General features: G+C 38.4%; 2 protein-coding genes across 2 annotated transcripts in view; both read left to right on the top strand.

Annotated features, from left to right (window-relative positions):
* Positions 1 to 15,631, top strand: part of LOC133400650 (PDZ and LIM domain protein 5-like) — a 57,348-nt gene extending 41,717 nt beyond the window's left edge. The window contains 8 exon segments of the mRNA XM_061673510.1: positions 5,807 to 5,825; positions 8,142 to 8,194; positions 11,387 to 11,463; positions 11,465 to 11,583; positions 12,721 to 12,901; positions 13,939 to 14,059; positions 15,347 to 15,462; positions 15,542 to 15,631. Of these exon segments, the coding sequence (XP_061529494.1) occupies positions 5,807 to 5,825; positions 8,142 to 8,194; positions 11,387 to 11,463; positions 11,465 to 11,583; positions 12,721 to 12,901; positions 13,939 to 14,059; positions 15,347 to 15,462; positions 15,542 to 15,631 (776 nt within the window).
* A 1,086-nt stretch (positions 15,632 to 16,717) lies between these two features.
* LOC133400080 (bone morphogenetic protein receptor type-1B-like) overlaps positions 16,718 to 18,356 on the top strand; it is a 96,461-nt gene continuing 94,822 nt past the window's right edge. The window contains exon 1 of the mRNA XM_061672307.1: positions 16,718 to 16,807. The gene's annotated coding sequence lies outside the window, so the exon portion shown is untranslated. The remainder of the gene's footprint in view (positions 16,808 to 18,356) is intronic.

The following is an 18,356-nucleotide window of genomic DNA, read 5'->3' as shown; positions in this document are numbered from 1 at the left end:
TTCACTCCCTCACATTTAGATAGACAAGGCAGTGATCACATGCACACACGCGTCATTGTTTGGCAGCGTACAGTTGTGTCTAGGAGCCAGCATGTGCTCTCTGTGAGACGCTGCCAAAAGCTCCTTTCACGCCGACCATAGAGTGTTAAAAGTTGTCTCCGGGGACATATGGACTATCTTCTGGTGCCAAGTCAATGAGAAGACATTTGCTGGTCTGAAACCATGCTGATGCCAAAAGCCTTGAAATGATTGTGGCAGGAATTTCTGTCCCACTTAAGGCAGTATTATCATGTTGTTTTCTGTACTCAAATATCAAGTATTTACTTACATCTTGACTTACAAGTTTAATTTGTTCCGTGACCAAGCTTGTATCTCAATTTCACCATTTGTGTCTTTTTAATGAAGACGACCAACACTTGTATATAAACATTAGTAAAGCTAAAAGAAATAAGTTCATAAAGTGTAATTACTATATTCACTATAGTAATTGTGTGCTGGATGTGTGCTTTTAAGGGGCGCAGCCTAATGAGTGACATTAGGAATCGGAATCTGTATGCGTGAGTGTCTGGGTGTGGTTTGTGGCCTACAGCAGGCCCTGGCGAGTGTTTTCATTTTGTATCTGTGGATGTGACTGTTTGTCCCATTTGTGAGGGCATTACAGTACATGCATTACAACATTTTTTTTAAGCTTCACTTGAACGGCAACGTATGTGAAGCTTACTCGTACCACAAATTTTGGCTCGCAACACAAAGCCAAAAATCGACCATGTGACGGCTCATAACTGGAAAAAGTTGTTACGCGGTAGGTATCTGTATTGACTGTATTTCCTGGAGTAGTGGCCTCCATTCTAATAGACAAGTTTCCATTAGATGCTGGCTGGCAACTTAAACAAATAAATGCCTCTCCTCAAATAGATGCCTCCTTTTTTTCAGAAAAAAGGTTGATTATCTCACTTCATTCACACAATTGTTCACACATGGACACATTAAACAGGTAATTGTGTTGTTGCTAACCGAAACATTAAATTTGAGTTATGAGAGAGCTCAAGCTTCGTCACCGCATGAGTGGAGTGAAAAAGAGTGAAATTAAGGTACTGTAATACCCTCGCATTTGGAGAAGGACAGTCATAGTCACCATTTAATTCAACTGTTTATTGAGTGGGACAAACAGTCAAAAACACAAATACAAAATAGGAACACTTGCAAGGAGCTGCTCTAGGCCACAACTCATGCACGGACGCTCACACGCAGACAAACCGACCAACACGACGTCACTCAGATGAACATCACAGTACTTCCAGTAATAACTTTTTGTCCGAACTCGGCCTTTAAATCCGGATTCGCTATTCGTATTGACAGTAACGAATTACTTCTGAATCAGAATCAAATCATTACTGCTTGTTCTATTCCAAACTAATAGTCACAAAAACAAACAAACAAACAAACAAAAAACATCTCCCTCCAGAATTTCACATTTTTTTTGTACTTTAAAATGGCTTACTTTAACCAGGATCCCTCGCCGGGTTTTAGGCCTGTCGGTGATGTAAATCTTCACTACCTCGGAGCAGCTGCAAGGGCTGTTCCAGGGCTAGCTAGCCAGCTGACGTTCTGCCACACTGTATAGGATCAACATTCTCCCGTTAATTCTGCTGCAGTCTGCCTTCGGCGATGGGTCCTTTTCTGCTTAGGTTGTGGTGCTTTAATGAATATCCATGCAGCTCCTCGGGCTAGGCTATCGGATGCCTCCTTGCGCGGAGGTCACGTTTTTGTTTTTTTCGAAACAAACTTTATAGGGAGAGCTCGGTGGAGGTACAATGCATACATGCGCAGAAACTGTGCACAGTAAGTCCAAATGGGGTCGGCCATGAACAAAGGCTAAACATTGTAAAATATTTTGGATTTTCTTAAGTAAATCCAGCGTGGCAAAATTGCAGTGTTTGTCAGAATAAAGTAAGTAGTCGTAGTAAGTAGTTATTCTTTGATTCATTGTGATTTCAATTTGGATTTTGCATGTTTTTTTCCGGCAAACTCGAGTACCAATCCGAGTCATCGCCGATTTGTGCATAAGCCCTTTTTTTATACCAGTTTATTTCTTTAGATTCTCTTTTATTACATTTTACTATAAACTGTATGTTTAGAATGTTGTCAGAGGGATTAAACTGGATAAAAAAATAACAAATACAATGTTGAAGGTTTTCTGTGGGCCGGAACAGATTAATAGCACTTCAAGTCATTTCAGCGGGGAAGATTTATTTGATTAAGTAAGTAAGAGTAAATTGAGTTATGACCTTGGTCACGGAACAAATTTAACTTGTAAGTCAAGGTACCAATTGATTCCAAAACGTATTTGTTCAAATAAAGTTATCCCCCTAAATAGATGCAGGCCTTCCACCATCTTGTCTATTGGTTTATTAGCAGGATAAATGCAAAAAAAAAAGAAAAAAAGAAAAATGTCTTTTGGAGTAATACAACTAATTGAATATGATGGATACTGTTGATAGCATTACACTGAAAAAACAGTGCTGATAAAAATCACACACTCCCTCCTTCCTCTCATCTCAGTGTACTGAAGCTTCAGTGAACAAGCTTCATATGCCATTTCCAGATGGGCAACTAATGAATGTAAACAGCGTGCTTCTCTGAGTTAATCAACCAATCAGTCGAGCGGAATGGGATAAACCTTCCCTGTAATTGGCAGAGTCGGTGGAGAATATTAACGACCTGTGGTGTAATTGTCGCTAATGAACGAGGGGTGAGTCTCACGTGTTTACGCTCGTATAATCACCACGGCGGATGTATGAACGCGGTTAGTCGGACAAATGTTGTTAGCATGACAGCATGATGAGGGAAGCTGACTCTCATTTACCATTACCACAGAAACACGGAATATTTAAAGGGGGGAAAAAATTGGACTTTACGATATTTAGACCACTAGCATTTAGCAATTACACAAACCCCAATACAAAGGTCGAGCTACAGTCAACAGTGATATGTTTCAGACCCACCCACAATAGGTAACAATAGATAGAGAGACCATATAAAAACATTTTTTAAAAAGAGGGGCTCAGAGTCAAGTCGCTGCTCCTCTGCATCGAGAGGAGCCAGAGGAGGTGGCTCAGGCGTCTGGTTAGGATGCCTCCGGGACTGCCGGCTCCCTGGTGAGGTGTTCCGGTCACGTCCCACCGGAAGGAGCCCCTGGGGATGACCCAGGACACGCTGGAGAGACTATGTCTCCCTGCTGGCCTGGGAACGCCTCGGGATCCCCCAGGAAGAACTGGATGAAGTGGCTGGGGAGAGGGAAGTCTGGGTTTCCCTGGTTAAACTACTGCCCCCGCGTCACGACCCTGGATTAGTGGAAGAAAATGGGTGGGTCAAATTAATTGAAATGCTATTAATCTGTTCCAGCCCCCCCCCCAAAAAACAATCCGGCTTATATGTTATATTTGTTACTGTATTGTATTAAAAAAAGAAATCTAAAGAAATAAACAGGTTTCATATTGTATTGTAAATTATATTTGTGTATTGGATGCTTGCCTGTAATGGGTGTAGTCTAAAGAGTGATGTCAGGAGCTGGAGTCAGGTTGGCTAGTTAATTTGCGTGTGAGCGTTTGTGTTAGTTGTGGCTCCTTACGAGTGTTCTCATTTTGTATTCGTGTGTTTGCGCATCGGCGACTGTGGCTGTCCTTGCCCACTTGCGAGGGCATTACAGTAGCCCTCGAGTGGCGGGTATCTGAAGCTGGGTGGAGACAAAACTGCAGTCTATGGATACCAACATTTAAAAGTTAATTTTCCATGATATGTGTCCTTTAAAACTCTGTCACCACATACAGTGCGGCCATGGCAACAGTTGCCATAACACGAGTCTCCTGTGAGGACCCTAACAGCCAGGCTCTACGGGGGACGGGGAAATAACCCAACTTGTCGGCGGTTTCAAATCTACCATTTGACTGTAATACGTGCGTGCGTACATGTCTGCGTGTTTGTGTGTGTCCGTGTGTGTGTGGTAGGGGTTGTTGGCCCACCCGAGCTCCTCAGCTGCTCCTTATGATCACGTGAAGTACATGGAAATACACAGTACATGTTACTCACACGGAAGGTTTCTTTAAAAATGTACTTGTACAATGAATCTTTGTATCATTCGTTTTATCCATTTTCAATTGGCAATTGAAAAAATAAAAACAAATATTGATTATTATTAATTTGTTTTAATCTAACACGCAAAATGAACAAAAGAGTGATTTTTAAAAAATAAGACATTGTAAAATGGGCCACAGGACTGAGTTAGATTTTAATATTTAATTGGGTGTGTTTACAAGACCCAGAATTTTGGTAACTTTTGGTCAAATTTTGAAACGTTTGACCGCAGGAAATCCTGTTATGAATGACCACAGTACAAATTAGTTTTTGTAACAAAGCTTTTTTCTTGAAAATGTTGGTTGATTTCCAAATTATACGACCTCAGACTACCGTTCAAGCTCGGGGGTTTTGTGCGACTTTATCCGAAACAATTTGGTTGAATTCCGAAAATCAAGACCTCTGCGGTGTTTGATTATGAATGATGACAGTTTAAGCTCCGACGTTTTCTGCGGAGATGCATTTTTCAAGAAATTGTTGGTAAATTTCCTCATGGGTGTTAGGTTTAAACACTTCTATTTTAAATTATGAATTTTACAATTTAGTGGTGTTCAGTTTAAACACTGCAGCAACTTTCCAGGCATATTTTTAGATGAATTTGTTCAGATTCTGAATTCTGCAACCTTAGAGGTGATTCTGTTTCAAATGATGATGAAAGTTTTGTGTGACTTTATTTCTCCCATATTTGGTTCAAATTCCAATTGGAAAATGTTTTTTTTTTTGTTGTTGAAGAAATTCACAGCAAAACAAAATGGTGCCTACTTTAATTAAATCTTGGCACTTAATGCCATACAGCCACCACGGGAGAAACGGGTATTTTTTGAATGCCAGGGGGAAGAGGGTAATACCCCCTAAGATTCTTTCCCATTCCGGAAACCGAACCCAGGCCGCCTGGGTGAAAACCAGGAATCCTAAACACTAGACCAGTGGTTCTTAACCTGGGTTCGGTGAGGCAGTCGCTGGCATTCAACGGAGGACTCGACACACCGTGTGTGCGTGCGTGCATGTATCCGTAAAAGCCTTTTTCACTCCATTTTAAATGCCGTATTCATGCCATTCAAAACGCAACGCTGTGTCAAGGTGGGCGTTTAGCATTGCAGCTTTTATAATTAATAATTGATTGAAATTATGTATGTTTATATTTTAATGAATGTAAAGCGCTCTGTGTTGCATTTTTTGTTTGAAAAGCGTTTACAAATAAAGTTTGATTGATAATTTATTTTCAACGTCTCGGCTTTCGGCTTTGGGCTTTTTAGTTTTGGTTTTCACTTTCGGGCAAGAATTTTCATTTCGGTGCATCACTAAGAGAAACCACGGATCTCTGATTTATCTTTTGGGACTCCTTAAACACAATAAGTCCTTTTACCTTTCAATATTTTTTCAACCTTTGAAGTTAGTGTAGCATGACATCACATATGGGGTCATTTGAATGAATATTATTGAACTCTGCAGTCTTGTTGGCTTGATTTCTTGGGGACTTTTTGAATGGAGTGGCAATATGACCGCAGGGATTTGCGGGCTCCAGGCTTTGTTTACCTCTACCGTATAGCACAATCTGTACCGTAATAATAATCTCAACTGAATGTATTGAAGCGGATGCGATAGCCCTAACATGAGCTCGGTGTCGTTAGCACTGGTAGTCTGGCATCTGTCTGCACCACATCTGGACTAGACGCTTGTCAGCACTCCATGTGATGACTCTCCCTTGACTCATTCCACTTGGTATTCTGGCTTTGGTTCCAAATTAGTATGTTATGTTATATTATTACGGGCTAGTATCACGAGGCTGGCGGCTGTGCAGCGAAAGTGGCGACCATTCCAAGTAGGAAGTTGACTGTGTGGAGTGGAGTGCTGTGTTGTTTTTGGTAGGACCACATTTGTCTACTCTCTGTCAGCACGTAGGTGGTCTGGACTCTGTCTTGCTTGTAAGCAAAGCAAAACAAAGCAAATGTATTTATATAGCGCATTTCATACACAAGGTAACTCAATGTGCTTTACATGATTTAAAAACAAAGAAAGAAACTGCTTAAAAACATTTAAAACAAAGACAAAAAAATAAAATAAAAATACAATTAAAGCAGCATGCAGTGCAAGAAATATCATTTAAAAGTGGAAATGCTCTAGAAAGAATGGGAAAAAAGAGTTTTTAAACTGGACTTAAAAACATGCAGACTTGGGGCTGACGTCACTTCTGTTGGCAACTTATTCCATTTGTGTGTAGCATAATAGCTAAATGCTGCTTCACCATGTTTGCTTTAGACTATGTGGTCCACTATTTGACCTGAGTCTGTTGATCTCAGAGCCCTACTGGGTTGATATTCCATTAGCATTTCATTCATGTATTCAGGAACTAAACCGTTTAGTGATTTACAGACCAGTAGCAGAACTTTCAAATCTATTCTAAAGCTGACTGGAAGCCAGTGTAAAGACTTTAGAATTGGCGTAATATGCTCTGACCTATTTGTTCTGGTCAGAACCCGAGCTCCAACATTCTGAATGAGCTGCAGCTGTTTAATGCTCTTTTTTATGGAGTCCAGTCAGAAGACCATTACAATAGTCAAGTCTACTTGAGATAAAAGCATGGATGAGCTTTTTCTGGTCTGCTTGACACATGCAAACCTTGTACTTGTACTTCACCAAGGGCACACAAGAGGGAGTGTGTGTGCCAAATTGACAAAGTGACACCTCCCACACGCAAAAGATTCAAAGTAAATGTGCAAATGTTTGACACAATACTGCTGTGTACTATTAGGAGAAGAGGAAATTAACTTCTTGCACCCTCAAAAGAAGAGTTCCCAACCATTGAGTGGATGCCCCCAATCAATTTAAGTGAAAGTTATTTTATTTTATATATTTTTTATATAGGTCATGCCGTTGGATTTAATTTAATTTAGTTTTATACATTTCATAATGTTATTTCATTATATTTTTTAAAAAATGTTATTGTACTGTATATTTTACACTGAATGTTTATACGTTTTTGTGAATTTAATTTAATTACGTTATTTCATTGTATTATCTTAAATTGTATTACATTTTAATAAACTTCATTTTATTTATCACATTATATTGATTTTTCATTCCATATTTTAAATATTACTTAATTATATAAAATGTTGTTTTGATTGAAGAAAAATACATTTTATTGCTTTTGAATCGAGATTTATTAAATTGTTTTAGTTTTAATAGTTCTATTTTATTTTTATTGAATATTCTAAAAATATTTAATTGAATTTTAATTCCTTGAATTTTATGAAATTATTTTGAATTTATTTGTATTTTATTTTGTAAAATTTTATTGATTTGTAATAAATTCGTATTTAATGAGTATATATGAAATATATAATATATGAAAAAATCATATTACTTTAAAATAAATTATGTTTATTTTACAGTATTTCATTTTTTATTTTACACTATTTTATTCAATTGCCTTTGATTAAACAAATATTGAGGAAAGTGTAATTTCAATTCACTGAATTATTCAATTTAATTTAATTCTAAAACATTTTATTGAATTGTATTTCCATTCAATTAACGAAAATAAATGTAATTAGTCCTTTTAAATACATTTTTATTTTATTTTTTCTTCTCCAATTTCATAAAAAAATTACATTGAACCTCTTCTTATTTCATTGAATTACATTTTTTTGAAATTTTAGCTCAGTTAACTTAGGTTTTGCAATCACACCTGATTGGTGACTATCAAATTGAATGAAAAATTACCATCTTAGATGCATGGCCTCTTGTTGCTGGGTAGAATTTGTAGGTGCTCATTTATTATGTCCTCACAGGTCAATATGAAAAAAAAAGAAAATAAATCATATGCCATTGATGCTCACTAGTCTGGCTTGGAACAAGATTCTCCAAAAATGGCACTAAAATTATGAGGCTTCAGAAACAGGAATTTCACAATAGAATGTTTGCTCTGTATTAAATACAAAACACATTTGAATTTGTATGGCTTACTTTGCTTGATACAGTCAAGAAGAGCCTGAGTCCATCAGGCACGTGTCCGCTACTATCAAGACAATGATCAAATCGCCCACAACAACTCAAGGTAATGCACTGTGTGTGTGTGTGTGTGTGTGCGTGTGTGTGTGTAGAATGTGTCTTTTCGACTGGCCTTAAGTACCTAAACGTAATCAAGCACACCATTCTCACTACACTTCTCTAATCCTTACTGATTGATAGGTGGATGCCTTTTATGGTCCATGAAGGCAACTGTGTGTGCGCGTACGTAAAGGTGAAAGTGAGTGGCGGTTTGATTTGAAATCCAGATGAGAAGAAAAACATGAAATTTAATTGCTGCTACCCTAAAATTTGGTCAATAACTCATACAAACACAGACATACCATTGGTCCCACCGTCGTAATTTTGATGCGAAGAGCGAGAACTTGCGCAACTGGAAGCCAAACAGACGCACGCATGTACGTTATCTTTTCCTTAGGAAATAATGGAAATGGAAGTACAGTGGTACTTTGACTTCTGAGTACCCCAACTCATGAGTTTTTAATGTTATGACCAGACTCCATAAATGTGGTCCGGTGACGTCATAAGTAATCTAACGCGTTACTTTCTACATTAGAGTAGTCATATTACAGTTACTTTGATTTACCTGCCAATAGTGACTTTTTGTTGCTCACGAGAACCAGAGCTTGTTATGCTTTTGAATAACAATATGCTATTTATGCTCAGGCAACACATATTTATCATTAACAAACTACAGTGCTTGGGAACATAAGGCAAGTCAATTACCAGGACAGTTGATTCAGTCACAGTGCATGTCACAAGTGAAGCCCAATTTTCAGCCTTTGTTTTAGTACTGACTTATAAAACAGACGAAACACACTATATTCTTAACTATCAGTAACTACAATGCACACAACCACTAATTACAATATCGAAAACAGGCGAAATATTTATAAATGGAGCCGTCTGGGGCAACGACGTCATGTGAAGTGTTGCACGTTTTCCGCACGTAGTCAACTCACGTGTACCCAAGTAGCCAGCGGCGCAAACACAATGGACGCTGACGACTTTGACGAGGGATTGGCATCCTGAAACTGGAAATACAATTACTACTTCGAGTTACTCTAAATAAGACAATACTAAGGTTCGTTGTACACACGCGCAGACTTGTTTCCGCATTTTGTTTTTCTTTTTTTCCCGCAGAAACTCAGCTTCGTCATCTTGACTTGGCAAAGCTCGTTTTCCTGCTTCATCCACTTGCCAACCATGGATTCGTTGATCTTGAATTCTCTCGCGGCTGCTCGATTCCCATGTTCCTCCGTGTAACTGATAGCTTGCAGTTTAAACTGTGCTTCGTAAGCGTGTCTCTTCGTAGGTGACATTTTCGGGGGTCCTTAGCCAAACTGATGTTGTTTTGCACAATGCACACCCCGGAAATGCTCCCAGTCAGTCTAGCGGTTAAAAAAAATTAAAGAAATAAAAAATAAATACAACCCGGCGCAATATACCTACTGGAGGCGTGGCTTTAGCGTCCTACTTCACGCAGCCTACCCTGTCCTCAGCCACGTCCGCTTTTTCTCTGTGTAAGCAGCGTGTCGGCAGGAAAAGCTAGAAAAAAAAAAGAAAAAAAAAAGGCGGAGCGCTCATCACACAACAACATTTATAGATGTTGGCACTCGGTGCACACATAAGGCGCGCCGCATTATAAGGCACCCCGTCCATTTTGGAACAAATTGAAGACTTTTAAGTGCGCCTTATGGTTGTGAAAATATGGTACTTTTTTCTAACTTACATTTGAAATCAAGTAATCAGTAAAGTAACTAAGTTACTTTTAAGCTCATGCAATCAGTAAAGTAACTAAGTTACGTTTCCAAGGTAACTGTAGCAACCCTGGCTATGACCTGTAGCTTGGCCAATTTTATGCTTTGTGTTGTGAGCCAAAATTTGAGGTAAGCGTGAGCTTCGGATACATCAGTGAAGTGAAACAAAAAGGGAGCAATGAAGGTACTATAATGGCCTCACATGTGGGCAAAGAGAGCTAAAGTCACCGGTGCACTTTCAGGTGTTTATTGAACAGGACAAACAGTCAAACACACAAATACAAAATGAGAAAACTTGCTGCTATAAGTCAGACCTCACGCCTCGGCGCTCACACTGAATTAATCGGCCAACCCAACTCCAGCTACTAAGCCATACCCCTTAAAGGCACACACACAACACACAAATAATACAGTACTTACAGCAATTACATGACACAAACCATCTTATTTCTTAACATTTTCTTTTATTCTGGTTTTACATACAGTGCTATATTTAAAAAAGAGGCCTTCATCCTGCAGTAGGTAAAAAATGGCTGAGGATGATGATTTCTTTATTAAAAATGTGTGAAGGTATTGTGTTAGTTTTTTGGGTGTGGGAATGGATTAATACCAATTCAATAAATTTTATCAGGGAAAACTGATTTGCTATACAATTAAGAGTTACGAGCTTGGTCACAGAACAAAGTACGAAAATAAAAATAAAGTCTAGGTATCACTGTCATCCTCTCCAGGATGAAACTATTAGCATAAAAACTTTATTGACTGTACAGGCAATGTTTTAAATTTGTGTAAAATTAAGTTAAACACTGTTAATAGTAAAAAATAAAAAACAATGAAGTTTTTAGTAATGAATGACGTAGGCGAGTAGCTTTACCTCACACATCTCATGTTTTATTATTCTTACATGTAATGTCAAATGAAGTTAACCACTGTAAAACTAAAAACAATAAAATACTGTACGGTTGCTTAACTTTGATAATTAATGTGTATGGTGATGCGGCTGGTTCGAAGTTTTCTTGAATTCAAAATTGTTGGAAAAACGACATTTTTCATTCATTTTTTTGTTAAATTTCCAATTGTATGAATCGGCTATGAATGACACTTCAAATTCTGCAGTTTCGAGCGACTTTTAAGCTATATTTGGTCAAATTCAGAATTCTACGGCCACGTCTTCAGCTGTGAATGATAGAATGATGAGTTTTTGTGCGACTTTACAGGTGTAATTTTCCTGAAAATGTTGGTTAAATTTCTCGCATGAACCAGGAAGTTTGCGTTATGAATGACCACGGTCTGAAACCGGAAGTGTTGTCTGACTTTAGATTATGTATTTTTCACAAAAATGTTGGTCAAATTCTAAATTGTACAACTCCATCTGCAAGTGGATAAATTTACAAACTACTAACACTGCTTTAATTCTTTCATGCTCGCTGAGCTGAGGTCTCTCCACCCTCCCCCCGCAGGTGTCAGTTCACAGTGTGGTTTAATCACACCTTCCTTTGGCATGAAGTCCAATGGCAGCACGCCCAGTTGTCCTGCTCCCTGCACGCCCTGTGCCTCGGGCCCACCCGAAAGACGAGGACTCACTGGTGCAAATGGCGGAGCACTACCCTGCCGGGACTCGCACTCCCATGTGTGGCCACTGCAAGAAGGTCATCCGGTAAGGGAAAATTTATATTCCCATTACAGTCAACCTACGTTTATCGTGAGGGATCTGTTCCATATGCACCCGGCATATATATACAGTAAAAACATTTGACATATTTAACCCTCCCACCTTAAATACAAATTCAGTTGTTAAAACACACCCGCACTTATTAAAACACACTTTCAGAAATATTCCTTCGCACCTGTTCTCACGCTTTCACTGTCAAGAAATGGGAGACTATCATTTAACATCCTTTTGAAGAAATAAAAACAAGAAGATCTTTTCCTTACACAGTTCTCAAACTAAAAGGCATAAGATGCTAACTTTGAGATGTTTTGTCACTGTTTACTGTAAACCCAAGTCAAAAATAAAGAGAGAATTGAACAGTGCATATTTAAACGCCAAATTGTTCAACCAAACCAAATATTTTCATCTAACGAAAGTCCACGTGATTGAATCCATGGACAAGCTCACGGAAATTAGCATCGCTATTACAATAATTATAAACCTTCAAAGAACTGCTACTTTAACACAAAAATATAGATCAATAACACATACAGTACAAACAGAGCATGTAACTAAAGTGAATTGTATATTTAAATATCAAAATGTTCAACCAAACGATGTAATCTCATTCAGCAAATGTTTGCTAGCTTAATGCTAATACATAATGGGAAATGCCTTAGATGGGCTAATGCAAATTAGCATAGATGTTTTGTTAAAAAAACCTTAAACAATTACTACTTCAACACACATGGAGCAGCAGCACATATAAACAGAGCATACAACAATACAACAACAACTATGGAATTCCTGCAGTTTGCATTTGGGGATCTTCTCGGCCTCTTCTTTTTGCTGTTAATTATGCTATCTTTTCCAGTAGATCTCAGTGCTGTCTGGCATGTTGCCGTACAATGTGGTTCTACACTAAAGGTGCGCAACTCTAAATTCGACTTCTCTGCACACTATAAAAACCCTTAAAAATTATGGCTTATAAATCTGAGCTATAGCTGGGGCGCGAAAAATGAACCAAGAAATAGCTTCAGTGTAGTCATCCGGTAGACTGAGATGTGGTCACTCTACAATGTTTGTGTGTTTGTGTGTCAAGGCAGCTTTATGATTACCATGTTGTCTTTTTTGTTGTTTCAGGGGACCATTTTTGGTAGCAATGGGCAAATCGTGGCATAATGAAGAATTCAATTGCATCCACTGCCACACATCCCTAGCCGACATCGGCTTTGTGGAAGAGCAAGGCTGTGTTTACTGCGAACATTGCTACGAAGACTTCTTTGCACCGACGTGTAGCCGCTGCCAGTCCAAGATACTTGGGGTCAGTGGGTTGCACTTCCCAGCATACCTGGTTCTGATTGGGGGCTCATTTGGCGCGATTCATGTATAGGTATATGTTTGAGACTTTGTGTGTGTGTCCTGTTGTGGTATTTATGTCCACCCAATTTCGTGTCAATCGGTCAAACTAGTGTCGGGGCCAATATTTTCAAACTTTCCAGAGAGCGTTACAGAGTGACTTGAGTAAGAATCATCTTTGGAATTCCTAAATGGAAATATTTTCATCAGCCCAGTGCTATGGCCCTCGATATTTAGTAGTACTTTGATTTACGCTTGCTTCAATTTATGTTTTTTTTTTTTAAATTACGAACCACTGCTTAGCTGATTTTCTGCTTTGTGTTACAAGCCAAAATTTGAGTTAGGAGCTAGCTTCAGATACGCTTCCACTCAAATGAAGTGAAAAAACCCCGCATTGTATCGAATCATATTGTATTGTATCACAACATACCGTATTGAAACAACTTTTCGATCATTTACAATCATACAAATGCATTTTTAAATAAACATTTCTTTTTGTGACCGCTAGTTATAGTCAGGCTTCCATGTATTTTCAAAGAATTAAGCTTTGGAGGTAGCAGGTGTAACTTTTAACCCAACATCTCAGGGTCCAGAGATGTGTGCGCTCTGCTAATAGTTCACTGACATTCATCCGTCACGTGTTCCAAACCTCATCAGGACCTCCAATCCCCTTCCAAACCCTCCATTTCTCACACATCTTCAAGCAGCTTAGGGCTTCTTATTAACATGTTTTCTCGCCCTCTCGCTCCTAAGCCCCCCCAATTTAGTGTGACCCGCCAGCTTTTCCATTGATGCCCTGTCCCGGTGGTGTTCTCACACTTTCCAGGTGGGGAATGTCTATTTTAAGCCGAGTCATGAGCTCCCAGAAGAAAAAAATAAGCGGGAGAACATTTATCTATACACGGTAGATTTTCACCTATTGCTGGTGGGTTTGGATCATATCCCCTGTAATAAACGTTACCACTCGTAGATGATTTTAGCTAACCTCTTTTTTGCGTTCAGGAAGTGATTAATGCCCTGAAGCAGACGTGGCACATCTACTGCTTCCTGTGCGCCTCCTGTCAGCAGCCCATCCGAAATAACACCTTCCACCTGGAGGATGGGGAACCTTACTGCGAGCAAGGTGAGACGAGGAAACGATGGTAGCAGACTGTGGACGGTACCTTTTCAAAAGCATTGTTGTGGGTCATTGTCGCAGTTCCGACATTGAGCCTAATCGGAGTCAGTCAGTCAGTCTGCGTAGCAAAATTTTGTCAACTGTCAATTGAGTCAATTTTGTTGCCACTGTCCGTGGACTAATCCTAAAAACTGTTTCTATACTGTAAGTTTCAGTCTCATTACACTGCACAACTAGACTGGACTTGAAATCACCCTGGATTTAAAAAAAAATGTTAACTCAAACTCAGATTTGAGATTAATAAAATAATTTAAAAAAACCTTCTCTTTGGTCTTCCTCTTGCTCTCTTGCCTGGGAGCTCCATCCTCATCATCCTACCAATATACTCACTATTTCTCCTCTGGACGTGTCCGAACCATCGAAGTCTGCTCTCTCTAACTTTGTCTCCAAAACGCCTAACATTGGCCATCCCTCTGATGAGCTCTAATCCTATCCAACCTGGTCACTCCTAGAGAGAACCTCAACATCTTCACTTCTGCCACCTCCAACTCTGCTTCCTGTTGTCTCTTCAGTGCCACTGCCTCTAACACCGTACATCATGGCTGGCCTCACCTCTGTCATATAAACCTTGCCCTTCATCCTAGCAGAGACTCTTCTGTCACATAACACACATGACACTTTCCTCCACCTGTTCTAACCTGCTTGCACCCGTTTCTTCACCTCCTTACCACACTCATCATTGCTCTGGACTGATTTTCAGTCAGTAACCTCCTTCAGATTACATTGTCTGCACAAGATGTACTGTAATCCACCTGTGTGCTTCTACCTCCACTCTTGTAGGCCAACCTATATTCGTGCCTTTTCTGGAAGAAAGTGTTCAGTACAGCTATTTCCATCCTTTTGGCAAAATCCACCACCCTCTGTCCCTCCAGGTTCCTTTCCTGGATGCCAAACTTAATAATCACTTCTTCGTCACCTCTCTTTCCTTCACCAACGTGTCCATCCAATCTGCACTAATCACGACTCCCTCTCTGCCTGGGATGCTCTTACTACTTCGGACCATGCCATATCAAAGCATATTGCAAGGAATCGTCGAAAGCATCATAGTGCATCATATTGTGACACATTTTGTTGTAACACAATATTTAGCAAGCACATTGGTATTTTTTAATTTATTTGGTAAAAATGAGTTAAAATCTACTTAGGCAATTATGATATCAGGCTAACGATATGCTATCGTCACAGCGCATCATGCTACTAATACTTATATACTGTATGTCTGGTCTTTGACAGACTTCTACAGTTTGTTCAGCACAGGTTGCCATGGCTGCGAGTTTCCCATTGAAGCGGGAGACAAGTTCCTGGAGGCACTGGGCTACACGTGGCACGACACCTGCTTTGTGTGCGCCGTAAGTGCAAGGGAATGTTCATCATCCTCATTTCCTACATTTTCCACTTCAGAGTCTTCGATGTCTTTTTTCGCCCCAGGTATGCTCCACCAGCCTGGAGGGCCAGACTTTCTTCTCCAAGAAAGACAAACCTCTTTGCAAGAAACATGCACAAACGCTAAAAATATAACTTTTTTTTTTTTTGAGGTGATGATATTTTTATTGAAGGGAATTTTTTTTCTCATTATTACCAGAAGCGCTATTTCTAATAGTTATAGCTAAAACAGAATTGTTTTCAAAACACAACAATAATACAATTTACATTATGACATACAATTTTGTATTCCATTATTTTTTTGCTTTTTTTTTTTCAAACATTTTGACATAATTTTCACAAAAAAATTTTTTTTTTTAAGCATAATTTCAAGGTGGTGAAATAAATACTGGCAAATATGCTCACATTTATGCAGTCCACATGTACCGTATGTAAAAAAGTGATTACCCGCACACTATACTTATAGTACAGTTTAATTGGATCATATTGTTATTTATTTTACACTATATTGTCATGCACATTTTGATTAATTATTGCATATATTTTCTACTAACGTTCCGACTAATACATATATTTTAAGATGAACTGGCAAAAAAGGAAATGTTTAATAATTAAAAAATGTGTTTGTATAGTAAGTAGTAGTCGTAAAGGTCTCATCTGCAATTGAGTAATAGTATTACGTTATGACATACCATTTATTTGATGTATTCTATATTTGTTTTGCAACCATCAAAATATATAATTTAATGTTGTAACAAAAATGTTACTTTTTTTTCATAATTTGAAGAGTGTGGAATAAATAATTGCAGTATGTATGCATTACACATAAAAGGTAGATACTATTACCCACACACTGTACTTATTGAACAGTTTTTAAACGTGTTTTTAAACGTATTATTTTACGTCGTATCGTCATGCACGTTTCCCATTAATTATTGCTAATATGTCTACTGAGAATCATTTAAACAGAAATATGTCTGTGGAAAAATAAAGACGCCACCTGCGGTTGAGGCTGTATGTAAGCGCTATGTTATTAATATTAAATTATTCTTACAAGTTCCCATGTGGAAAGACTAGCATTTCAATCCGACAGCGTGTCCGCATGCTCGCGAAGCACAGGCGCACGCTCTCACAGGTACGCGCACGCATGACGTGACACTCAAGCACGCGCACGGCGTGGAGACTGGAGTGGAGAGTGTCAGTCCATCCAAAAGTCTCTCCAACTCACATCTTTTACACCGGACTTAGTGACTTGCTTCCTTTCTTTAGCGAGCTTCTCGACACCGTGACGGGACGCCACGTCGGCACCAGGTGGGTAAACTTAGCAGCGTTTTTCTGGGGTTGAAAAGGCGCAGGTCTCGCGCCGTCCAGATGTGCTGGTTTATTGTTTGACACGAGGGAGCTTTCGGACTCCTGACTAGCAAGCCAGTTGACGTTTTTATTTATTTATTTTCTCCTTTCATTGTGTTAAATGTGTGAAATAAGCCTGCTAATAGGTCCAGATAAGTCTCACTTATGCGTGTGTTATGGCGACTTTATGTTCGCTAGTTCAAAAATTGGTAAAACGTCACTAATGTACTATCAAGGTATCATGCTTAGCAAGGGCTAACCTGTTTGTTAGACTGTAATCGGCATGTTGAATAAGATGCACTTTCAATTCAATAAATTTGGTCATATAAATGGTAAAAAACATTAAATAAATGAAGATGTGCTACTTAAATGCCTATTAGTATTATTACTATGCCAAACAAATGATACGAGTGAGGAACTGCGGCGACCCTCGATGGGGCAAGCTAAGACAAGACCTGTCACTACAACTGCGACTACTATCAGGAAAAAAAAAAATCAATAAACATTTTTCTACCAAGAAAAATGTCATATATATGTGTGTGTGTGTGTGTGTGTATATATATATATATATATATATATATATATATATATATATATATATATATATGTATGTGTGTGTGTGTGTGTGTGTGTATTAGAAATTATTCTTAATTATTAGTGTTATTTATTAGAGGAGTCAAAAATGAAAGAAGTAAAGTCAACACTAGTGACAATCCCTTTCTGCCTAAAAGGTTTCTATATATTACAAATAAATGAAGCTTAAAAAAATCGAAACCACAGAAGTTTTATTAATTCACCTGAATGTTAAACAAAATAATATCGAGTTTATTTGCCATAAAAGTTAGTTTCTTTTAAAATAGCAAAAACAAGGTAGATTTCTGACAAAATGTTTCAGAACAGGGTCTTCAATGATAAGAAATGATACATGATAAGAACATGCCAAATTATTGAGCTTTTCGATTCAAATTTTTCCTGATCACAAACAATGGAAATCAGAATAGCACCCTAAAACTTGTATTTACTGCTTAGGCAAGGTTCTATTTATACGTGATGAATACACTGTTGCTGAGGCTGATCCGTTACCAAAAGCCGAAGAAAAAGCAAAATACACTGATGCTTGCTAACAGTGCGTGTCATTTTTGCACACATTTGTTTTTATTCTGAATTGTACTGTCCAATCACATTACAATTTAATTTAAATTGCAATCTGATTGGGGCCAGGAACACATGATGCAAATCTGCCATACAGCCACATTGGCTCAATTGGTTGTGTAATTGAGTTTCACATAGCAGCTGTAAACATAATACTTCCCTCACTTTTAGTTGTGAGAGGGAGGATTTGTTGTTGTATTTTTCCAATTTTTTGTTTTTTGAGGGGGAAAAGTAGGATTTTTAAATAGAGATTAAAGTTCACATGTTTTCGTAAGATTACTTTTTTTCCCCCATAAAAGAAAGAAGAAATGTAACTTTTCCCCCTTAAAGTGATGACATAATTTTCAGTTATTTTTTT

This window comes from Phycodurus eques, chromosome 3 (genome assembly GCF_024500275.1).
Source record: "Phycodurus eques isolate BA_2022a chromosome 3, UOR_Pequ_1.1, whole genome shotgun sequence".
Taxonomy (NCBI): domain Eukaryota; kingdom Metazoa; phylum Chordata; class Actinopteri; order Syngnathiformes; family Syngnathidae; genus Phycodurus; species Phycodurus eques.
Note: the sequence above shows the minus strand (reverse complement) of the source record. Positions and strands in the feature narration are given on the sequence as shown.